General features: G+C 46.5%; 2 protein-coding genes across 2 annotated transcripts; both read right to left on the reverse strand.

Moving 5' to 3' along the window:
• Positions 1-2719: 2719 nt before the first annotated feature.
• On the reverse strand, positions 2720-4627 carry SLC25A5 (solute carrier family 25 member 5; the record flags this gene model as incomplete). The annotated part of the gene is made up of 4 exons (XM_082488444.1): positions 2720-3080; positions 3673-3813; positions 3930-4416; positions 4517-4627. 4 exons carry the CDS (start codon positions 4625-4627, stop codon positions 2923-2925), a joined length of 897 nt encoding a protein of 298 aa, XP_082344570.1. The 3' UTR covers positions 2720-2922.
• Positions 4628-5214: 587 nt separating this feature from the next.
• On the reverse strand, positions 5215-25588 carry SLC25A43 (solute carrier family 25 member 43; the record flags this gene model as incomplete). The annotated part of the gene is made up of 5 exons (XM_082488278.1): positions 5215-7546; positions 8626-8760; positions 20946-21118; positions 22088-22329; positions 25317-25588. The coding sequence occupies 5 exons, from the start codon at positions 25586-25588 to the stop codon at positions 7343-7345; spliced, it is 1026 nt and encodes a 341-aa protein (XP_082344404.1). The 3' UTR covers positions 5215-7342.
• Positions 25589-25845: the final 257 nt, after the last annotated feature.

The raw sequence follows: 25845 nt of genomic DNA on the forward strand, positions 1-25845 counted from the left end.
TCTCAGCCTGGATGTGGGTGAGATGATGGCTGGGGGACACTGCTGTCCTCCCCAGTCACTGCCTGGCCCTGCACCCATCTCCAGCAGAGACAGCAGGGAAGCTCAGCCATCACACCTCCCTCCTGCAGCCCGGGCTGAGCCCCAGAGCCCCACTCCTACCTCTGCTGCCATTACTGCCTCCCAAATTCCCCTAGGAAGAGGGCAGCTGCCCCTGCCTTGCCTTGCCCGGCACCCAAACTCCAGGAAAAGGTTGTTCCCCACAGCCTCCAGCCCAGCTGGCGAGGTCCCAGCCCTGCAGACCCAGCGGGGGACAAGGGCAGCCCCATCCTGCCGCCCCCCGGCACCATGGCCGGCCCAGCCCGGGGGGGCTGGTGTGCACTGAGCCACGCCAAACCTCCATCACTGCTCGCCACCTGCCCCAGCCGCTGACAAGTGCTTCATACCACCCCGCACAGCCGTACCGTGTCAACAGCTCCTAAGCCTGGGATTTATGGCCACCCGGCCGAGGCGAGAGCGGCGTTACAGGTGCTCGCCCACCCCTCCCCGCCAGCAAAGGGGCAGATACGCCGGGCTGGGCACCGCTCCCGAGGAGGAAATTGTGGGACGAAAGGTGTTGGGTACTCCCCATGGGAGAATCGTGTTTAAAAGGAAAATCCCTCCCTGCCCCTGCCATCCTCAGGGCAGCAGCGCCTGGTGGGCAAAACGCCGGTGTTGGAGGGACGGTGCTCAGCTGACTGCCTCGCCGCTGGCTGCCCGCAGCCCCTCTCCCGTGCCTCAGTTTCCTGGCAAGACCAAAGCCCTTAATCCCTCTGTAACGTGCTCCCGTGGCAGGCAAAAGGAGCCGCTGAACCCCCCAACCCGCTTCCCCAGGTAAAGCTGCTCCCGGGGAGCTGCCAGGAGGGGGAGGTTAAATTCCTGGGGACCCCAGGCCAGAGGGGGCTGCCAGCCCGTGTTCCCTAGTGGTGGAGCGCAGAGAAAACCCGTTGAGGGCTCTGCCCTGCATCGCCCATGCACCGGAGCTAAAAAACAGCTGCAAAACACGTGCTTGTTTCCTGAGTCCCAAAGGCAGTAACTAGCACAGGTAGCTACAACGCATTTCGCCCTGTGTGAAACGCTGTAGGTCTAAGGACCTACAGGTCCCACCACTCGGCTCCTGGGCAGCCAGGCACCACAGCCTGGCTCAGCACCTCTGTCACCACCACTATGTGGAGGGACAAATACCTCACTTATGTCCCCGTGCTGACGGCCTGGCCACGTGTCCCCTGCGGAGGAAAGCAGAGGAAAGGATGGCCCAAGCACACCAACCAGCAGCATTTCAGAACGGACCTTGAAATCCAGGAGAGCTCAGCAGCAGGAGGCAATACAAACCACGGGCCCTTAATGAATTAGCTTGCATTTGTGCCACAGGAGAGGGCTCCCTGGTAAGTCTGCCCCGTGGTGCAGCCCCCTGCCAGGCTGCCGGGTCCCCCCAGCGTGCTTCCTGCACCTTGTGCCATTGCTCTGTGTCTTACGGGGAAACTTTCAGCCCCTTGTGTTTCCAGGCCAGGCATCACAGGGACCTGACACCACGGGAGCCCAGGGGCAGTGGGAATGCACCAGCTCTTGCCTCAATAGCACGGCACTAGACCAGCTCCCATCACGAACTCACACACCCATTCACAGGGACCCAAGCGTGCTGATGCCGGCTGTGGTGGGACGGTGCTGCGCTTTCACGCCCAGCTGCCCCACTTAGATTTCAGCAATAAAACCAACTACTGCCCTTTGCAACACAGGGGCTTGTCAATCCACCTCGGACAGTGGTTGAGATTGGTTTCAGTGATTGAGATCAACTGCTTTGAGCAGGCCTGGGCAGCCAGAAAGGACCAAAGGCATGGGGGCAGTGAGGAAGGACTCGCTAATGAGGACAGAGGACCAGGAGAGCATCCACTCATCACCACAGCTCCCTGGGCAGAAACCAGACAGCTTCACTGGGGTGGCTCACAGACCCACAGAGATGTCTGGGTAGAGGCCAAGCCACATGCATTGCCCAGTCTTGCAGTGTTTTCCCCAAATTGCCCCAGCAGCATGAAGGAATTTCCCCCTTCCCCCAGAATTTGGGGTTGGGACAAGCTTAGCTTCCAGCGGTAAGGGAATGAGCCTGGGGATGCAGGTCCCTCCCTGGCACCAGGGCCAACTGTCTTTGCTCAGCTACTGCCTCCCCACAGCACAACGCCTCCTGTGAGGGCCAGGCTAGCCAGGGGCCCTACACAAGAGCAGCAATTACCTGCACTTATGTTCTCTGGTTGGGTTTTAACCTGCCTGAGCAGGCAGCTGTTCCTAACCCAGAGTATGTGATGCCAGCTCTGCTCCTCTGGCCAGCAGCAAATACCCCTTAGACACTTCTCCATCCTCCCAGGCATTCAGCGCCATGGGGAGGGCTGTGTTTTGCAGAAGGGTTGGGCACTTGGCACTTTAGAAAGTCCTTCAGAGCTGCCAGTCCCCATTCCAGCCCACACTGCTGGCCCCCACTGGGGAGGAAACACTATCCAGCTTCCTCAGCAGCCCGCACTGTGTTTACTTGCCTGTGACTGCAGGTAGTTAGCAAGGTAACAAGGTGCGTTGGATGGAGACAGTTCATCTTCCCCCTCCTCTACAATCACTGTGCAGAGACCCCCACCCCCTCACACCGCAGCGAGAACAAACGTGAGACAAGGAAAGTTGGTTTTAGATTTTTATTTCTTCGTACACTTTAAGCAGAAGTGACTGAAATACAAACCATGTTTGAGTCCCATTAGGGGGAATGACTTAAAGACAGGGCAGGCAGTTACCCCTGCCCCATGCCAACCTGTATAAATAACAACCGTCACTTTTTAGTAACTAGACGGTTTTCATACAAGTCCACAATTACATATTACAACATGCCAGTTCACAACGGGAAATAACTTATGTGTACTTCTTTATTTCATCATACAGGACTAAGACAAAAGCACCACCCATTCCTCGGAGTACATTCGACCATGCACCTTTGAAAAACGCCTTGGAGCCCTCGTCCCGGGCAATCTTCCGCCAGCAGTCAATAGTGCCAGTGTACATTATGTCAGCTGCAGGAGACAGACAGCATTAGTAATCAGATGCCCATGACCCCCAACATTCAGGTCAGAAATGGCCCAACGTATCTGCCAGCTTCATCACCTCAAGTGCAGCCCATTTCTTGGCTGACTTTCTCCACTATTGGACAAGATCGCCCAGGAGATAGGCTGCTCCTGCTGCATTACCCCTAAGAGACACTGGAAGGACCGGTTCGAGCAGAAGGCAGCTACTGTTTGCTTTCACACCAACACTTCCAGACCCAAAAGCTATTGCACAGCCAGCCAGGCCGTGCCTGCTACCAGGGACGCCTCTTCTTGGCCCAGGGAATCTCGTTTGCAACATCCTTGGGCAAGTTCTGTTGTTCCTACCTACTGACAGGTATCTGACTTGTGCACGCCACCTTACAGGGATGCTGCAGAGACTGCCCCCCACCTGACATCAGCTTCTGCAGCCCCTCTCACATCCTGCTGTTTACAAGAGGAGAGAAGAGGATAGCTACATGGCTTGGTGAATGCCAAGCCACTCTGCCTTCACCTCAGCTCCACCACCAACTGTTGATACAGGGATGCCTATCACTTCCCACACGAGGAGCTAGAAACTTACTTCCTTTACGGCCAGACTGCATCATCATGCGACGACGAACCGTATCAAAAGGGTAGGAGGTCAAACCGGCAACAGCGGTAACGGTCTGAGCGATCATCCAGCTGACAACGATGTGGGTGTTCTTTGGGTCCGGAAGCATTCCTGCAGAAGAGAGGTTTTGAGGGGAATGGCAGGTGAGCCACCAGCATCTGCCAAAATAGGCTATGGGCCTGCTGCAGCCCAGCATCTCCCTTTTAGTGCCATTTTGGTCAACCTACCCTTTGCAGTGTCATAGATGCCGAAGTAGGCGGCTCTGTAGATGATGATGCCCTGGACAGAGACATTGAAGCCCTGGTACAGGCCCCTGAGGCCATCCGACCGGAAGATTTTGACCAGGCAGTCACCGAGCCCGCTGAACTCCCGGTCAGCTCCGGCTTTACCCACGTCTGCTGCCAGGCGGGTTCGGGCAAAGTCAAGGGGGTAGACGAAGCACAGAGAGGTAGCGCCGGCAGCACCCCCGGACGCCAGGTTACCGGCGAAGTACCGCCAGAACTGGGTTCGCTTGTCCACGCCACCCAGGAAGATCTGCTTGTACTTATCCTTGAAGGCGAAGTTGAGGGCCTGGGTGGGGAAGTACCGGATCACGTTGGCCAGGTTGCCGCGCCAGAAGGAGAGGACGCCCTGCTCCCGGGGGATGCGCACCACGCAGTCGATGATGCCCTTGTACTGCTTGTCGGCGGCGATCTGCTTGCTGGCGTGCTGCACCTGCGGGGGCCGAGACGCTGCCATCAGCCCCGCGACCCCCGGGCCCGCCGCTCCCCCCCTCCCCCCTTTGCGGCGACCTTGCGGCGGCACCGGCGCTCACCTGCAGCAGCAGCTTCACCCTCTCGATGGGGGCGACGGCGGTCTTGGAGATGGCGGCCGCCACCCCACCGGCGAGGAAATCCTTGGCGAAGGACACGGCCGCATCGGTCATGGCGGGAGGCGGCGGCGGGAGAGACGATGCGAGGCGAGGCCGGGCGAGGTAACGCGAAGCGGGAGGCGGCGCTGCGGGCGGCGGGGCGGGCGGCTGAAATGGCCGCCTTATATAGGGGCGGTGGCGGGCACGTGGGCGGGGGCGCGCCGCGCCGCCGCGTCCCGCTCGCCCATTGGCTGAGGGATGGAGGGGGCGTGGCCGCCGCAAGGGGACGGGGCCGCCGCGGCAGCCGGCGGGGGGCACATGGCCGGCGCGGCGTCCCCGGCCAGAGCGGGGGGCGGACAGGATCACACGCAGCCAAGCACACTCCGTCGCGTCCCCGGGGTGGGGGGGTACCCCGCCGGCCCCACGCTTCCTACCCCCGCCCTATGGCGGGGGGGGGCTTCCGTCCATCCAAAAATGTCACCTAAGTTACAGCTCACCCACCTAAGAGCCGCCCCTGCGATGGTTCTTCAGGATCACACACCATTTTACATGTTAGTGGCCCACTGCTGAAGCACTCCGGTTAAATATTTTAGCGTTCCCTTTTGGGGGATTCCTCACGCATAGACTGGATTACGCAAAGGAGAGGCTCGGTTGATAAGAGGTTCGTTAAGCGATTTATAGGTCGTAGGAGTACATTACAATACAAATACAAAGGTGTTAAGAGTTAAGTTTTTGACTCACTTGACTCTTAACAGGTTTGAAGAGCTGATCAAACATTCCAAATGCACCCATCACTCAATCTTAAAATCTATTTAGAAATACAACATTGGTAAAAAACATACATGGTATGCTTGGACAAGGTAAGGGCACTCTTTAGAAATCCATTCCTCCCCAATGCAGTCATAAGTCACCTCTCCTTATTCACACATCTCAAATGAGTCTCAGCATTATTACCTGCACTGTGTGGATGGGGAAACTGAGGCATGGAGAAACACGTTCACTAGGCAGGTTGATTAGAGAGTCAAAAGCACTTACAGCCTCAGTGTGATGCATGAGCCACCAGATCTGCTCTCTGACATCTTAATTTTTGCTATCAAAGCTTGCGTTTCTTCCCTGAGAAGAAAACCAGGATGAAGCACCACTGCAGCAGAACCAAGCAAGCCCATTAAGAGAGATGCTGCAAGACCTCAGCTGTGGGGCACACCAGTGCTGAGTTCTAGGTGCAAGGAAGGCCTTACAGTTATCCCAAATCTTTCTGCAAATCTCTCTCCATAGTCACAGACTGTTCCTGCATCAACCTGCCATTCCCTCATCCCGCCGTGACCCGGCCTAACCAAGCAGTTTCTGAGATTTCCTTATTTCCACCCAGCAGGGACATAAACGGTACAAAAACCACACACAAAAAGCTGTGTAAACCAGGAGGCAAATCCCATGCACAGCCCCAGGCCGCTGCAGCTAGGGCAGGTGCATGGCTGGTGTGCGCTTCACACGTGGCCACGGCCTGAGGCTGGTGGGACATGCCGCAGAGGGCAAAGCAGCCTTCCCACAGGGACGCGGAGTTTAAGGTTTTCTGTCAGAAGGCACTAGGATAGGGCTGTTCCACAGCTGTACTTCTACAAATGAACTGGAGCAATACTGCAGCTCCTCAGGTGTAATACCAAGATGATCTTTCATTGCCGAAAAGGTCCCTAGACTGGTCCGAAGCTTGTCGATTGCATCGGCACTGGCAATAACCTAGAGGTCTCGCAGAGAAAGTACCTGTGGCTCCTGGATTGCGGTGGTTAAAGTGGAAAAATCATAAGTTGTGTGCACAGTGCTATTCTCCTGGCAAGTTCTGAGCAGCACAGTGCAGGGTCTGTGCACAGCAACTAAACGGTAGTTTAGTATAAAAAATAGCTTTAAGAATACCAAAACAACACGAGAAGGCCTGTGGCTCTGAAATATCTAACACATTTAAGAACTGCATTTTTCAGGAAATATTTCAGTTAGAGAACTTCAGGAAAACTATTTTTCAAAGCCTGAAATAATTCACATACACATAGTAACAACACAGGAGAAAGGAGGGAAGATTTTCTAGTACGCATCTAAGTTTGCAAGATTGTCATTCCAGTGTATTACAGTTCATTTTGCACATTACAATTCTCTCTTAGCAAAAGCACAGTTGCAGCAGCATATTTTCATCTTTACGCTGAGGATTTGTACAAAATTATTATTCTCAAGTAAGCCTCAAAAGCTGAAGAGTGGATTCTGGAGTGTGATTGAACTGAGACTAATTCTGCATCTGCAGAATGCCACGTCCACACAGTATCACTAAAACAAAAAAAAGATATTTCAGTAGAAATTCTTGCACGTCATATGTATGCTAGTCTGTTTATAATTTTTGGCTGACTTGGTATCTCAGATTACTTAAAAAAAATCCATTTCAATTTTCTTAATATTTTTGAAGATACAATTTATATTCTCATCTGAGTTCCCTTGCCTCTCTGCAAGTGCTCTTATCTCAAAATGGTTATTCAGTATTGAAAAGCACCTAGAATAATGTAATTTCAAGTTCCAATAGCATAGTGTTTTCAAACTAATTGCATCTCTCCTCTTCAGCATATGCTTGCTATTCACATTGTTTATATCCATTCAGAAAATGAGATACAAGCTTTATTCATTCCTGGAACTGGTGTCTCTCACTACTAAACCCATGCAATCCGCTGAGACGCTGGTACCTGTACGTCAGCGTGTTTTTCTTGAAAAGTTCCTTAAGAAAGGTATTGTGTATATCTGCAACGGACACTGACATCAGTTTTCAAGAGCCGATTTCCTTGGCTCAAAATTTTCCCTTCGGAGGAGCTTTAATTCTCTCAGTTCTTGTGGCTGTAAACTCTGGTCCACCCCAGGAGTCAGCTTGTAATTTAAAGGAGATTCAATATAACCATTTCTGTACAGACAGACCCGCTTGCAGAATTCAAAGGTGGTAAACATAACACCGAAGTATGGAACAATCTGATAAAATAGAAAAAAAAAAGGCAACATAAGATTAAAAAGCAGTATTAGACTCACTAGTAGCATTTTTAGCTTACAGGTTTTAAAAAAGGAGACATCTAGGACTTCAAATCTGATCTGCTAATAGAGCTGTGCTCATTGATATAAAATCAGAGTCTCACCTCCAACTAGGCTGGCACCTGCAGCATGCTAAAAGTAGGAATTTATTATTGGTACATAACTAATTATAACAATATTGTGAGGAACAAGATCTGTACTAGCCTATAGATGATCACAACTTGCCAAATACCTAAGCAAATCCTAAGTAACCTCAGCAAATCCCAGTGAGAAACGTGGGATTTATTTGACATACAGCAGAGTGACTGAACAATTTTCTTCTCTTGCCCCATACAGAATCAGCAGCTCTGCCGCCATGTGGCTTTATACTCGCCAAGGCAGGGCCAGGCGCAGGCAAGCCATCGCAATCAATCACATTGTCACTCAATTACCACTCATTAGCTGACTTGTAGTACTCCATGTAGGTAATCCTCACTGCAGCACTATAAAATGTATTTATGTAAACCAAATTACCTTCTGTTTAAGCTACCATGCTTTATTTCATGCTTTCCATTCATCAAGGGCTGTAGTAACCAATATGCACGCATTAAACAGCCAGTCGAAAGCACTACTTTTGACTTCTGGGGAAATGGCTTATACAAGTGCAATTTTCTTTACAGCTCGCTACAACCTGTCAAATTACTGCAGCTCAGCTGAGACACAGAACTTGTTTAGCTCTTATAGGTGGATCACCCCGTCCTGGTTTCTCTGTTAGCAGCGCTCCCTGCTCTAGGGACATTCAAATCAACTTGAAGGTAGTGACGTCTAGAAGCCAAGCTCACATTTGGGGAAATACGACCAAACCAAGTTCCAAAGCCAGTTTAAAACTTGCCTGAGGCTATACCTGTTCTGTCACAGACTCTGTCATCTATAATCTGCTAATGAGTATGAAGGCATGTCATAAGCTTTATAACCCCAACTGTCCCAAAGTGTGTCTTGATTACTTCAGGATAGTCTTTGACTGGATGAAAGCAAAAGCTCACCTTGAGCAGACTGGGTGTGAGTCCACTCCAAAGTCCGAGCACACCTTTGTTCTTCACGGTTTGCCGGAAACAGTCAGCCATGCCAGTAAAATGGACATCAACTGCTCCATAGTGGGGAAGCCAAGGACTCTGGGCCTGTTCAAGAGACAGCCAGTAGGATTTAGAACAAGCAAAGGAAAACCAAAGTAATGAAAGATAATTATTTTCTCCATTATGGTACATAAGGAACACTTAATGCCAGGTTTCAACAGACTGATCTGGATTCTTCCGTCAACTCAAAAGAATCAGCTATTTTGCCTTGAAATACAAACTAAAAAGGAAGGGAATTCACTCTCTGATAGGTGCGAAAGAGAGCAGTAACGCAGTAATTTCACACAGCACTTGCTTTTGTGCGATGTCACTACTAGAAATAAATCCCACCCTTGTGAAGAAAAAAACATCTGAACCAGAGGTACATAATGCATCAGCCCCACGCCTGCCAGCTGCTCGGGTTGAGGGAGAGGTGTTTCACATCACTGGCAGCGCAGCACCTAAGAGAGGGATGCTCAGGGTTGGCCCCAGATGCCACATTGCCGTCCTGTAATTCTGATCAAAGAGAAGAGTGCGCTGACTTGACTCCGGCTGCTGAGGCTGCATCCACACTGTGGTGAGAAGGGCGAATGGTACCACAGGCTGAGTAGCAAGAGCACAGCAGAAACACAGAAGAACAGAGATTTCAGCCCAGGCTGTACAAGCCCACCAGGGGCTGTAGGTGAGCAGTTGGTGTCCATGCTCCCCTGTCTTTGCTACGTGGTCGGTTGATCTGGAGTGGTTAAAGTTAGCTTGGAAGCATCCTGCAGCTACATTTCCAACTGCCGTATAGACAGTGTCTGTTCCCATGGAAGAAGTGTAGTGCGTCATTTTTAACAGCAAAATCCTTCCTTCATTAATCTCCTACTGCGTTAGCACAGACAGGATAACCCGACCTTGAATAATCCCATCCTCATCCTCATCCATCTGTGCACATACAGCCATGGGTTTATTTTGCATCGGCAAATCAGGGTTTCACTCATACACACGGCAAGTGACACTTCTCAGTCGGGAGTGTGTGGGGACTCCAGGACACAGGTTGATGACTTGCGTGAGCAAGCTGACCACCACAGGGCAGAAGTTTGATAAAAGTGGGACTTGTACAGTTAATTGATTGGTGAATATGGATATCATTATCCCCTCATTGATCTGAACCACCATGCGGTGTAGAGCTGCTAAGCCTGTGACAAGCTTCTCATCAACTGAGAAGTGGTGATGACATTTTCTAGATGCCTCAGCTATAGCATTTCAAATACTTGGCAACTTAGACGCTGGGAATGGAAACAGATCAAAATTCACACTCCAGGTATGTAAGAGAAGTTGCTAATCAAATAGTTTTAATGCTGTTGCATTTCCTTGCAAGTCTACCACTAAAATTTAGAAGCTAACAAAAAAACCCTAATCACCCTCCCAACTGCATAGTCTTTATCTACAAAAGATCACATATCATAATTTTTTTCTGGCTTTTTTTTTTTTGTGTATGATTGAAACGCACGTGAAATACTTCTTCAGGTAGGTAACAGGTAAAAAACATAGTTTCCTTTTGACAGGGCTTTGGGAGGCAATTTTCGAAAGCAGCTGTCTGCACTGAGAAAGATAGCAATAGGCTTCCACCACATCCTGATTTGTTATCTTCTCGATCTGTACTGGCTCTTTTAGCCGAGATCAGAGTAGGGCTGATGATTTAATCCATGGTCTTTTATGCTTTAAGGAGGAGACAAAAGAAGCATTTGCTTCTCTCTGAACTTTCTCAACAGTGTACCTGATTTGTAAGAGAGGGATCACACTTGGGGGAGAGGAAGAAAGTATTTCAACTGTTCTAATTGCTTGTCCCCTTTATATCTACATTGGCCTTGCTAACTCCATGGGGCTACAGCTGTTTCCATAATTCCTAACTCTGGTGCAAGCTCCCACAGCTTCCTGTTTTAGGACTCAGAGGCAGGCGTTGTGGGATTTAACTGCTGTGATTTTGTCGTATTACCAGCCCTGCCTTTGCAGGCAGTTCAAGTTAATGGAGCTAGTCTGGTAGCCAAGGGTCATACACATGGTCACTTATGCTCATTTGCTACAAGGAAGCTCAGCTGTCTGCTTGGCTTTGTTACTTAAGGGGTGTTAAGAGTTTAAAAAGCAATACCTAAATCCAGTAGTGAGAAAGAGAGGAATAACTTTTCAAGCATTAATCCACAGTACCAGAGAAACTTCTGCAGACTCCCATGACTGTGCTGTAGAAGATACTGGGTGCTGCAACTGAGACTCCAGGGACCAGTTCCATCAGGAATGGTGATATTAGCACCAGGGATGCTTAGAAGAGCACCCAAATGATGTAAGTATCCTTAAAAATGCAACAGCAGTCATAGGAGAGCTGGATTCAAAACCCTGTTCTGCTTTCCGGACTGTCAGCCAGTTTCCACCAGTTTTTTTGGTAAAGGAAGTCACAGGCAGCCAAGCAGTGAAGAGGGACTGGTTTCTTAAACGCTTCAGGAAAGCAGGAATGCTGCTAACGTGATTCCTTTCCTTTTTAAGTCCCTCTATGGAAGGCAGGGCATGACCTGCCAGAATTAACTACATGAGTTTGATTTAATCACCTTCATTACTGTATACATTGCTAAGGCACACATCAACAGGTTTTGATTACAGTACTGCCAAGACAGGTGACAAGCACACTGCAGGTTTCAATGATTCTGCACACAGTAAACACATCCAGAAGACAGTTAAAAAGGAACAGGTAAGTCAAACCCCCAGACTTCTAATTTGCCCACAGACATAGACCTCTTAAGAGATTTACTGAAAGACTACTTATAGTAACATTCACCGCTACTACAGCCATTTTCAAGATTTCAGTCTGTGGGGTGAAGTACGCTTTGCCAGTCTCTCTGCTTTACAGGAGCAGTATGTTTCTAGGACCCTGACACAGTATTTAAATAAGAATTGTCCACAGAATCTCAGAATCACCCACTGCAAAAGAAAAACTAAAAACTGTATCAGTATGTAGTTAAAACTTCAGTATTTTGGAACATAGGTAAACAAACTTAAAATGTATTAATAAAAGAAAATAATTAGGAAGGCATTTCATTTAGCACTGCTTTAACAGAAAAAAATAGATGTGGGTTTTAGGTGGTTCTGCATCATCTCAGTATGTTTACAACATTGCAATCCTTGCAACCGCCCTATGGCACCAGAGCCAGAAAATTGAAGTAACCAAACAGATCGAACTAGTTTCTCTACCTTTTCTGCAGAAACCTACTATGACATACAAATCAAACAGCTAATCTCATACCAAAAAGATCAGGTTTACGACAGGGACGTTTCACGCCATGCACTTCAAAGCAGCTTGAACTGCTTTCTTTTGACACCCCTTGAAACTATGGGCTGCCGCATGGAAACCTGTTTGTTATGAACATTTTTAAAGACTTCATTCCCCGCCAATTACAGCTGTCTCATACTGCAGAAGGCTGGAGATACAGTACAGAGCATGGCGCTGATAACAGAGTGCCAAGGTGTTAGTCATAGTCGTAGCGGGGCTAAGTTGCTAATCTTTTTACCTCTGATGGATGATGGGTTCTCTAAATGACTAAAGCACATCAAATGCAGAATTGGCTCCATTTGCTTTCTCACAAACACAGTCTTTTAGTAACCAGAGGCAACCAAGTCTACTAAGTCACCGTGATATATCCCCAAAGTTAACACTCTCTTCTGTTTTGACAACCTAAACCCAAGGGAGCGAGACGTATAAAAAGAACCCAAAACACCAACTACCTGCACTCACATTTTTTTTATATAAACAAAATCTTTAAATAAGGGTGAAGTATCTCAGTGAACTCAAGTTAATTGTTAAAATTAATTGTTACCTGAAGACTCTTCAGACACCATCTCTCCCACTGTCTGCATCACAAGGTGACTGCCAGAACAACACAGTCCTATTTTGGGAACTAATCTCACAGACCCTTATAAAGATTTCCCCTCTCCTCTTCCTCTCTTCCTCTTGGGATTGAAGGATGGGTGTAATTCACCACAGCTGCAGTGGGAGCTGAGCCCATCAAAAGATCAGTCACTTGAATCTTCCCAAGGCTCACGGTAGCCACTCATAATAGCCACATGTGGACCAGGTAGAGACCACTGAGTCAGGGAATGGCAGATGCGGTGGTCAGGCCACTTGAGCCTGCGCCCAGAGCTGTGCAGATACAAAATTCCCACTTGCCCTTCAGGACATTTTGGTTTGCAGCTATCTGAATTTACATCTATCAGAGATCATTTGGAAATACTTCCCTCTCAATTCATATACTTTTTTCCTCCCTTCTCTGTTCATAAAGTTTGTTGGTACAAAGATTTGCTATTTTTTTTTTTTTGAGTACACAAAACTGTTGTTTTGTGTACTGTTGGCACAGAGTATGAAAGAGCAACCAACAGTAAATAGCTGCCATAGGTGGTATGCTATCCTGATGGCAGATACAGTAAAATTGCTTGTTATTTATATATTTTCAACAGATTCAGGTGTCCTACACTTCTGGCCAATAAATAAATAAAAAAAAAAAAACAGGAAGGCACTTCACAACACAGCTCAAGAGTTCACACTCTTAATCTGCAAGCTAAAATAAGAAGTCTTTGCCGTCTGGGCTAATAAGGACACATGCAACAGGCAAGTATAACTGTAGTTCAAAGGAAACTGAAGGACAAAGATTGCAGTTTTAATTCAAGCTAATGCCACTACAGCCAACAGAAATTTCACTCGAGAAGGCTGAATGCTTGAAAGATTATTTCACTCCACTGAAATAAGAAAGAATTGAAATGTAAGTAAGTACCAATACTGGAGAAAAAAGCATGCATTTTCTTGGGCTAATCAGTCCTTTCTCCTGGAGGACAGCCTTACTCTGTGTCAGAAGTTTGGTAACACTGACTTACCCCTGGCTAAAGTCCACCAAAGGTATTCAGGCATGTAGGAAGGTAAAGGATGACAAGCTATCAGGAGGCGATTGGTTCCAGAGCCGCAGAGCAGAGCAGCTGACCTCCAGCCTCCTGCACTCTAGGAACATGTTGTCCTTTCCTCTGTAACCTGAACTGGAGCCAAACCATCTTGCCTTTCTGAGATCAATGGCACCGATCGAGGAAAACAGTTTTACGCTTGCTCAGAAGTTTGACTGTTACCTTTAAATACATTATCGCCAGGCCTGTTGTACCGTGAGGCTTCACGGCTTGTTGCAGAATCCCTCCTTTGCTACTGAACCTAAGCTTTCTCTGCTCTTAAAACCTGCGGGATGAAGAAATCTTTGATATGGAATACAGAGGTCTTTTTCCTCAAGGCAGTGCAAAGCTCTTGCATGGACACCTCTGAGTGGTTTCCAAATGCCTCCTTAGAGCTCAATCCTTACAAATCGGTACACCATTTTCGTGCACGTTGTCACTAGTTTATTTAATGGTGCAAACCCTCAGGCAGATTAGCTTCATCCCACACTTCACACTAGCAGCACTAGTTCCCACATCTCCTGCTGTCTATGTAGGAACTGAGGAGAAAGTTAACATCTTACAGGATTGGGGCTTTACAGAGGACATATTTCCATTGGCTTCATGTGGACGAAGTAAGGAATTACACCAAATCAAAATAAATCAGATATAAAAGAAGCGAGTGTCCACAACATTTTCACTCCTGTTTATGGAGTATTTTGCATAATTAAGCACCTTACATGTCACAGACACATCAGTCTAAGCACAGACGAACGGATACAAGGGTCTCCTGTATAACTGATGCAGAAGTACTCGTGTTAGGGGTCACAGTGACAGCTGTCACTCCAGAGGCATTCCTGTCTCTCCACTGAAATTTATGGCTCTAGTAGTTGTGTGAGCACAGCAGCACACCCTAACCCATGTCAGGCACCGTCTGCTGGGTGAGCTTATCGAGGTTAAAAAGGTGGGCTGAGTTAACCCATCTATGTGCCCCAAAGCAGATTAAAGGGCTCTGGCTTGTACCACACCACTCACAGAACTGCGGAGGCTGTAAGAGGCCGGCGGCCACGCTCAGCTGGCACTATCAAATCTCAGACTGGGAGTGTGACGGACACTTCAGCATTTGGGAAAACCATCTGAAGAGAACTGCATTCTGCCCTCCCTCAGGCCTCCTGCATATCAAATGGGTACAGTGTGTTTTCCTGCTTTTCTTCACCAGACCACTGTGCTGCAGCGCTAAGCTACTGCTGTAATCCACCTCAGAGTGAGTATTACATACTCATCACACCACAGTTCCTTGGATGAACAGCGTTAAAGACCACTAGACGTAGCACGAGTTGTCACAAGGCAGACCTGACTGTTAAATCAGCCCAGCCCTGCTTCTGATTCCTGATTTATGATTTCTCCCTCTTATCCAGTTTCAATTTCACAGGCGTCAGTCTTCACAATTCTCTCCTCTGAAGTCTGGGGATCTAACAGAAAGGCTTCTGAGGTTTGTTCGGATGCACAAAAACTGATATAGGCTGTTACAGAAGGCAGAGCTCATGTTAGGCACAGCAGCTTTTTTCAGGTATTGCTGCAGCCATTTACTGGACCAAGTACTTCCCAAAGCTGTAAGGCACTATTCTGTAATAGCCTCAGAGAAAGTGGTATAAAATATCTTTATAGCAACATCAACAAAACAATAAAAAATGCTGGTAGCTCAAAGCATTTAGACATAGGGAAAAAGACAAGGAAAGAAGGGATTTTACCAAAACCACAATTTGACATCTAATACCTATGTGCTAATAATCAGAGGAGCCAGGCTGGTCCCAAGTTCAAGTACCACCTAGGACCCCAGCAGCAAGAAGAAGGGGAGCTGACATTATAGGGAGAAGTAAGAAAAGTAAGAACTCACACTGTAGCCTCCCGCTCAGGTGAAATATTTTTGGAGTTTCCTCTCTATCTGTGCACTTGTTTTCACAAAGCTTGAAGGAAGTTAATATCTCTGAAACCTCCACTCCTCTTTCAAGTTTAGTTGAACTTGGACAGCAGAATCAAAAGTTTTCGGGGGCAAGGACAGACAGCTGACAACCACATAAGACTTACTTCCACAGTAAATCAGACTAAAAGTAGTAATATTGCTCCTTATTTGCTTCCACACTATGGAATTTGCCACTCTGTGTGGTCAAAAGGCTCCATCTTTGAAAATTTTCAAGGCTCAGGCTCCTGTGCTGCTCACTATAAAAGGGTCTCCCTGCATGAAGTCTCAGAGCACGTATGCTTTTGAGATGTCGTGTGAACCACATGACCCAAAAAGGATTTCTTATTTTTAAACTGGGTCATGACTCCAATAACTTTCATATATTCCCAGCTGACAAGAACACAGATCTCAAAAGCAGCAGGGACACCACAGCCTGAGAGCTTTCAGAGGCTGCCCTGCCAGCACCAGTGACCCTCTCCAATGACAGAGCGCTCTTTGCAAGTTACTCATATTTAAGCAATGCAGGAGCACTGTGTCTCCTCACTTCAGCAAGGAGAGGGTGCTTTTCTAACAAACATCAAACATTTATAATTTTCTTTTGCAAAGCTTTGTTTATAACCCAGCCACCGGGTTCTTGCTAGACTGACTTTTACCATGCAAGGAACATAGGTAGGGGACTCTTTTTAAATAAATACTTAAATTAAAAGTACTACTTTTAAAGAGAGCCTTCAGTATCTCCTTTAACTGACTTCAGACTAGAAATGTGCCAACAGGGCACAAGGTTGCATTTACTTTAAACAGGCTACCTCACAAAGGGAATGACTGCTTAGTTTTCTCCAGGTTAGTAAGAATTCATAGCATTTATATAATTTACAAAAGATTTCACACTTGCAGAGCATCTTGTGTTTCAAAGAACAAAAAAAAAAAAACCACCATAAAAAAAACCCAAAACACATTGCAGATTTATAGGCAGCCAAGGCCTAATTGATTCACTTCTGTGACTTGACAAGAGGCCACTCCTTGGGTGATGCATGGCAACAGTCAACACTAACCAAGAACAGTGAGCCTGTTTGTTTATGGCAATGGAGGGAATTCAAAGCCTGGATTTTAAAACAGAAGGGTGACTACTGAACAACGCTTTCCCCAGAGAGATGTCCTTACAACTTGAGGATGCTGTACAGTCAACACCAAAAACGTGCTGAATCCTGCAGTATACTAGAAGTAGACTTTTTCTATATTACAAGGATTTAATGGTAAATCTATCCTTGAGTAGCACTTACTGGCAAAGGACATTTCAAACAAGTTTTAGTCACAGAAATGAAAACAAATTATACCAGAAAAATATGGGGACAGGACTGAGTTTCTGCAAACTATGCAAAGTTTGTCCATGTAAGCAGGGGTGTGGAGTAACTGTACAGTCGATGGAGTATCTGTGAAACTTTAGGGTCATCTTTGTGCATTTTGCTTAAACAAGACTACCAAAGTCACAGGTCAATTTGGAATGAAGGCTGAGGAGTGCCAGCCAGGGGTATCTGAGCCTACCTCTGAGGGTCATGTGCACATAGGGAAGTGCCAAACTTGGGTATTAGGTTTGTGCTGACCATTTGCATGTTTGCATATTTTCAGTTCTACACATAGCCTAGGATTGGTGTCATTCTAATAATAATCTTCTGTATGGCATATAATAGCTCTGAATTTATCTGCCCTTACTGAAATGCCAGAGCTCAGTCCAATAGGCACTTATGAAGGTCATCATAGGCAAAAAAGATGATGTGGGGAAGTGGAAACATATTACCAGTGCCTCCCTTAGACCCAGACTCACTCATAGGCAGGTATTTCCCTACTTAAGGTAAAAAAAAAAAAAAGAAAAAGAAAAAAAAGTGTTCTTGTATGCAAGTCTGCACGGTAAAAGTCTGCACTTGAATATCACTTAGATACTGGATTTAACAAAGAACATGATATTGTGAGGTCAGGAAGGAAAGCCAAGAATAACAGTCTCATTATTCTTTATAGTCTTTATATCAGAAGGATATAAAGATCAGTAAGTTTTTGTTCAGAAACTGATACAGCATAAAAGTGAGTCAGGAAAGCATTTGATATAGAACGCCCCTTTGAACAACCCTCTCCTTCGTTAATCCCCTTCTATGGATGCACAACAAAAAAATGTATTTCCATGCCGAAACATGCATACAGTACCTCTTAATTCTCTAACATGCCAATCAGGAGCAAAGTGAAAAAAGGAAGACAAAGGAATAAAATTAGGATAAGCATAACACAGAGGACTCGCATATTCAGTAAGACTCGCTCATATTAATTAACATTTCTTTTAAGAAAAACTTTCAAATATATTTAGCAAACACAGCATCTTTGTAAAAAAAAGTGAACACGATAAAGATAACTAATAGCAGAGGGAGAAGAAGCCATGGTTACAGAGCAAATCTGACATCATAAATTACTAAAACACAGAGGAAGAATTGTTCACTGACAGTCAGCTCCTACTCCCACAGATGTCAGTGACAGAAGCTGCTGACGTCAGAAGTGTAGGATTCAGATAAGTAAAATGAGAAAGGATGAAACAAAATTATTATAACCGAGATTAAAAATAACACCTTATCCTTCCTCCCATAGTAGAATTCATTTTCTAATCTGTGCAAGCAATTCAAGTGTCATCTAGATGAGGAGATGGATGGAGCTAACTCTTCCAAGACTGCCTAGTGTGTCAGGTAAAGATCTGAACTGAATGTTCTGGTCTCAGGCTTGTACTCCATCCCAGAATCAGAGGAGACAGTCTTGTGTCATAGCTTCTCAGTTTTTGAAGCTCCTGAGACTGCCTTACAACTCCCTGGTTCCCCATCACCAGCAGCTTCACTGGAAAAGTCTTCTTTGACTACTCCATCTACTGCTCCATCTGTCAGATCAGTGGGACTGAAGGGAAAGGAAAGAAGAGGATTTGATAATGACCTCCGCAATGTGCTGAACTCCTCTTCACACACACCACCAGTGTTCGTAGCTTCAAAACAAAGCCAGCATTTCCCTTCATGCACTGCAGAGCACTCACACTAGGCATGGGGTAGCTGAAGGCTTTGGTACACCCCTCTTTTTATCAGGTGACTCACTGAACAGAGGCTGATCAGAATATTATGTCTGAGAAAACCTGTGATCAGAAGTATCTGCTTTCCTGTTTTCTACAGAACACTGGAATGTCTTGAAGCTCTGTTTTCTCCTTCTTTGTTTTCCCCTTTTCTAGGTCCCTTTGCATGATACCTTTTCTGGTGCTGTCCTAGACATTCCATTCCTCTCTTCTGACCACCACCCTGCAAACTGAACAGGCCAGCAAGTAAGCACAAAGCAGACCTGGTCCCTGCAAGGCTGGGCCATACCCTGGTGCTAACTGTGAAAACCAAACTTCTTGGATGACCTTACATGAGTTCCAGTGAGCTCTGAGTATCAGCTTGGGTGTGATTTTCAAAAGGTCTCCTTTCTGAACAAGCCTCTGTGATTTACGTCATTTCCAGTACCAAATTATGGGCTTTGCCTTATCCCATGCTTTCAGAATAAATCACCAAACAGGAGGTGTCTCTCTAAGCTTGGGAAATCGCTATTAGTTGTTGCAACGCATCAACGCATCTATGAGGAAAAAAAAAAAAGCTCTATGTTGTTAAGCCTTTTTTCCATCCAAAGTGGTTTTAGCATATGCATTTCCTATATATTTAGGAAATAAATCCAGTTCCCTTCATATTCTAGAAGTGCCAATCAGATGTTTTAAGCATCCCTTTGGTGAAAGAGTACAGCCTAGTGGCAGGAAAATGAAAGATGGGCTTGTTCCACTTCTCTACTTGCCTGTCAAGACAAAGCTGGACACAGAACTAACATCACCCCAGTTACAACTGAAGGTTACTTCTGAACTGGTTACCAAAACAGAATGTTCAATTAGCTGATGTATTGATAGAAAATATTACAGGAGAAACAGCACAGTAAATGCCTTTCTTTTCTTTATTCCTGAGGGCAACAGTATTGCTGTGAGCCTAAGGATGTAAAGAAAAGGAAGACCTGTAAGGAGTAACTGCTTTTCTTAGACTCACTGATACAGCTGGAAAAAATGATCAAGTTTGCATGCTCAGAATCTCTTTCTCACCTGAGACATTTTATGAAATACCTGATGAAAGGCCTCAGCTTAAAGCCTGACTTCTGGACATATCAGCTACGTGAGCTGGTCTAATAAAAGACATTACTTCTGCTGACCTTCTCTGTTACGAGATGGAGAGAGGGCAATGAAGGCTTTTGTAACACCAGATCTGAGCCCTGTCTGAAAAAGGGAACCTGGAGAGCAGGAGAGGGGAATTCACAGTTCCACTAACTTTTTCCTAGCTTGTGACTTATCAACCAGACTGTCACTTGATGAGAGGGACGGGGACATATATAATGCTGCCACACCAAATGACTGCTTTTTTGATAAGATCACAAAAGCTTCCCATAAATCTGCAGTGCTATGAACTGAGCTCAAAGAACACACTCATATGCCACAGCCAGCGACCACCAAATGATAACTATTCACTGTCACTCTACTGATGAAGTTCTAATGAAAAGCTGACACGATCAAATTAATTGTGTCAGTGAGATAGAAGTTGTGAGGTGGTGGTTGTTTTGTTTTGGAGTTTTGTTTTTTTAAATCATTATTTCTAAACTTTCAGGAGAAATTATCAGCAAGATAATATAAAATGATATAGTAACTTGATATAGTAACTCTCGTGTTCCTGATGCTCCACGGAAAGCAGCAGCACCAGCAGCTGGGAAGTCACCTGTTAACCAGAGCAGTCAGAAATAATGAGGATAGTCCTGACCCCTCAGACTTAATACCTGCTGTGCAAGTTCCTTGCGGTTGCCAGTACACAAGGTAGGCATAAATGGCAGATGCACAGGGCTCTGAAAATGGCATGAATCTCATTCATCCTCCCTACCACCAAGGGTACTGAATGCCTGTATTTGACAGAAGGTTTGCCAATTCTGAACTGTGAGAATTTTATGGAATTTCTATGAAAAAGAAAAGAAATAAAACTAAAGACAGAGTCTGAGAGTATACATATATCCCATAATAGTACTTGAACCCACCTTAGATGTGTAACAACATCCTTGTAACAATAATTTTCAGACTTTAAAAAAAAACAAAACAAAACAAAAAAGCCCCTCCAAAACCCCAAAACAAAACGGAAACTGGCCAACCTAAAACAAAGTCTCTGTAGCCTACCGGTAAGAGAACTAAAGTGGCCCTCATGATCACCTGGCTAGTCTCATCCCAAGGTCCTGCAACAAGTGCCTATAACAAAGTACTAACAACATCAATGCTCTGTACCTGCATCTTCCTCTTGACAGTCTCAAAGGGGAAAGAAAGTGTCTGTGCCACACCAGCTGCAACACAGCCATTTATGAAGTTCTGAAGAGGAGTGAAATGAACTATGGGTTCTTGCCAGATTTTGTCCAGATTGATGTAAACAAAGAATGAGCCCGCAGAAAATGGGACAGCACCTAGAAAGCAAACCAGACAGAAGGTTTGTATCAACACACTGTGCACTAAGAAAACAGAGCTGCTCATCACATAACCTAGAAAGATGGGATGAGCCGCTGTCAGTTTACACCTTGCATTGCTCAAACCTGATCAGTATTTGAAGAACTTTACTTTTTAGTCACTGGTTTACCACAAATATTGTAGCATCTAGATGTGCTGATAAGGGCATATATTTACATATTAAAACATGCATGCTGTCAGAATTATTAACTGCTTTAGTCTTATGACAGGTCATCTCTTTCTCCAGGTCCTCTCTTTTGTGACAAGCTCTTTCTACAGTCCCACCCAACCCCAGCAGTTGTTCAGAGTTGCCTCTTCAGTCAAGCTGATGGGGGATACTTCTGTGCTCTTGCTTGTTTCATGCTCTCATCAATTTTATAGTGGGATTATACATTATTATTGCTATTATGCATTTTTTTATAATGTCGTATTGTGAAAAAGTGGACTGAAAGTTAAATGGCATTTTTAAAAGCCATGGAGAGTAAATAAATAATTAAAAAGACATTTCACGTAAAGGGAGACTATCACTAACCTTCTCATCATACATTACTGCTCATACTGTTTTCACTGAACAGCCAGGCAGACACTCTCACTAAGAATTAGGAACACTGTGTATAAACATATATATTTTTTTTTAAGAGTTAAATGGTGGAAATCTTGCATCCAAGCAGAACTAGATCATCTATAAAAGAAAGAAGAGTGTATTTTGTTGAATGCTTAACCATATATAAAATGCTATGCACTTGGTCATAATTTGAAGCAATAAAGCTGCAGCAGAGGTAATCAGTATTGTCATGTCTTGTAAACCTACATACCTTTTACAGAACAACATTACTATCTGCTTTTGGAATCAAGTGAACAAACAAACACACTACATAGCGGCAACAAACAATGTGCAATGAGGTGATTTTCCCCTGTTATTATTGTACCTAATATAGCTGGTGAAACGCCACGGTAGAGTGCAACGAGTCCTTCTTGGTGATAAATTTTGTAGAAAGCATGAAGAATTCCTTCGTAAGATGGTTCCAGTCGGTTCTGCACAATGAGCCGTGTTTTAATTACGTCAGTGGGGTAAGTCACGATGGTTGCAACCATACCAGCCAGACTTCCTGCCATGATGGCTCTCCAGTGGGAAATATGACCCAATTCATCCGTGAAAAGTATAACAAGTCTAGAGTAAACATATAAAAGAGGTGCTATTAATGACAGTACAAACAAAACACATGAAAAATTAAGGCAGGTTATTCTCAATGTAATTGTTGTTCTGCCCACGGGCCTATCCAGCAGCAGGAGCTGAAACTTTAACATGTATTTCATCCAAGACCACACAAGCATCAGAACCTCTGTGAAACAGAACATGTGCGTGGGCAAACATGAGCAGAGTCCAAAAAACATGCCTAAAAGCCCAAAGAGTTTTTGGGTAAATCCCTGCTGCACAGAAGTGTGGAAATGCAAAAGTTATAGTTAACAACTAAGTTAGAGACTGGAATATGTAACTCTACAAACGCATTTTGCTTTGTTTTTAGTGTTACTGAGCTAAAATACTTCCAGTACTTGAAAGAGCTTTTTGAGAGGCAGCTTGCACAGCTCTACCTGCACCACAGTTCCCAGCACAGGCTAAGCTCACATCGCTTGAGTTGTGGTACTGTGCTGCAGGTCCACAGCACCAATTCAACAATGAAAAAATCTTCAAAGATATGGAGACTAATTGTTCAAACGATTTACTTGTCTGCTTTGCAAGAGACTTTTAAAGTAATTTTTGACCACCAAATCCTCATTTATATTTCCACCTACAGGATGAAAATTACCATGACTTAAAACATGTCTGCAAGAAATTCTCTAATCAGCAGTCATCAGCTAGAGACATTGGTCCAACCCTCCCAGTCAAAGTTATCACGTAAGAAGAAAGGGGTAGATAACATCATCACAGGCCTTCTGAGAACAACTGAACCTTCCTCTGTTGCTTATGTTGGGACAGAAAGGTCCACAGGGATACATGACATGTTCAGGCACTATTATGCTCAGGAGGTTAAGTCTAAATTTGAAATTTTGTAATTGAAGCACAGAGTTTTAAAGGCTAACCTACAACTCGTGCATTTGTGATGCACAGAAGGACTTTTCTATGTATGCAGGGCACTGACATCGGGGAGAAGTGCCATGGAAGCAGCAAGAAATGGGTAAAAAGACTTGAGAGGAGAATATTAGCTGGAGGTAAGGAAACATTATTCTATTTTGGAAGCATTAACTAAACTGCCTAAACAACAGATTTACTTTCAAACTACACGGTGTTACCATGTCCAGAACAAAATAATTTGCAAAGATTTACGTGTCACTGCTTGCTTAGTTGATGTTTTTTCACATGAGTGTGCATCTTCTACTGCATGACAGATCCCTGCATCTACTTGTCTCGTGGCCTGGAGAGAGCCCAGAGGAGAAAGAGCAGCCAAGCAGAAGTGAAATGGCATAAACTTATTTTCCTATGCGTCTTGTACAGTCCCTAGAGCAACACAGCCTGATTTTCTTGTGCGTGCAGAAATGCATGGGGAGGGTGGTGGGGTGTCTCTAGGCACTACCCAGATAACATTTAAAACCACCACAGAAAGACAGAGCCTGTGCACAGTGACCGCAGAGGGAGTGTGGAGTCAGCTGAACCCCTCCTTCCCCAGCCAGCTCCCCCTGTGCCGCCGGTCCTGGGGCTGTGACTGTGCCCAGCCCAGGTCCTTCTGCAACCGGTATTACTATTTACTTACATTACCAGGTAACATTTCTCTCTTTTTGTGTTTCTTGCCTTTATATACACCATTCTCCCACTAAAAATACATTTAAAAATTCCCAAATAATATATCAAGAAATATGTGTAGGTAGTTTTTATTTAATTTCCTGGTAGCCTACTTCCATTTGTAATTCAAAAGAACACCCTGTACAAACTAGAGACAAACTATAGCCTTGCAAAGGGAATACACTGTTTCAAGCTGAGCAAACAAGTTATTTTGCTCAAAATCATCTGGTTTATACTGCTGCAACACACTGACTTTTCTGGGCACTTTAAATTACATTTAAATCACTGTTTCTGCCGTCCCACTGCCATTATCCCTCCCTCTGTTTGACCACTGTGTAGGAGGATGCAACAAAGCTGCCCGACTCCAGGGTCACTCCATCTATCATTTCCCGAAAGGCACAGGCAGAGCTGGGAGGACGACTCTTGCTGGGCCAGATGAATGACAAACCCCAACCGGCTGCACAGCATCTGCCTGGCCAAGCACAGCAGCGAGTTAAGCGTGGTTGGCCAGCGCAGCTGAGCCCACGCTTCTCCCCAGCCGGCACGGCCCACGCACTGGAATAACCCATCGCCCAGCCAGGCAGACACGTCAAGTGCATACCATGCACACAGCTGACCTGAAAGACACCCAACCCTCTCGGCAGCAAAACATGCCGGTGCGTGCCAACGGTCAGGCACGCCTTTCAAAGGCTGAAAGATACTGACAGCAAAAGGGAATCCTAGGAAAGAGCCAGTGCGGGTGGGCAGAGCTCCATGTTGATCCTGCTGCTGTCCTTCCACCGTTTAACTGAATTTGATGCCTGTTTATTACTGCAAACAAGATCTTAAACCAAATGATGTCACATGCTGACTTCAAAACTGATCAAATTTGCATAACAACTGCTGCATAATAGGGTAAAAGATTTGAATAATGATTTTGTCGTTATTTTCTTTATACAGGCAATAGAAACACTTGAAAGCATAAAATAAATAGGCTGCAAAGAACAGGTGTTGCTGTCACACTGTAGGTAGCCGCAGCTTCACCTCTAAAGGAATCTACCTGAGCAGAAGGGATTTAAGCGACTGCCAACCCTCCATCGGTTGAAGAACACCTATGACTTTCTGAGCAGTTGCTGGCATATCACCAGGCCCTAAGAGTTGCTAAGCGCGGGATAAACTAAATAAATGAAGTTAGCAGCCAGGGTACATGCCTTTGCGGGGAGGGGGCACGCAACCCGCTACCCACCCAGCTGGGGAAGAGGCATTAAAGAGCCCCTTTACCGGCCCGAGGCCCCCACTCCACCCCCTCCCCTTCCGCAGCAGACACCAAGGGCGGGAGCGCGCCCCTCCCCTCCCCGCGGAGTCCCGTCCCGGTCCCGGTCCCGGTCCCGTTCGCTTACCGGCGGGAGGCGGCGAGCTGCAGCGCGCTGTACGGGAAGAGGCGCAGGCAGGCGGTGAGGTTCCCCTTCCAGAGGGCCCGCAGGCCCTCGGTGCGGCAGAGGCTTCGCCCGGCGCCGCGCAGCCCCCGCCGGCAGTGCCAGCTGCCCACCTGCGCCAGCACGGTCAGCAGCTCCAGCGGCGCCGTCAGGCTGAGGCTCAGCGCGCCCGCCAGCCCGGCGCAGCCCAGCCGCTGCAGGGCGGTCACCCGACCGTCCCGCCGCCAGGTGGCCATGGCCGGAGCGGCGCGGAGCGGAACGGGGGCTGCCAGCGGCGGGCTCGGCCCAGCCCGGCCCCGGCCCGGCTCGGCCCGGCCCGGCCCGGCGGGGCGCGGCCAGCGCGGGGGGTGGTGGTGGTGCCTCCAGCCTCGGCCGGCAGAGGGCGCTGTGAGCGTGGCCCCGCCCCGCCCCGCCCCGCCCCGGGTGCGCTGTCTCCGGGCGCGCTGTCTCCGGGCGGGTCTTGTTTTTAAAATTAAAAAAAATAAAATGGCCT

This window comes from Vanellus vanellus (genome assembly GCF_965231255.1).
Source record: "Vanellus vanellus genome assembly, chromosome: 10".
NCBI classification, from domain to species: Eukaryota; Metazoa; Chordata; class Aves; order Charadriiformes; family Charadriidae; genus Vanellus; species Vanellus vanellus.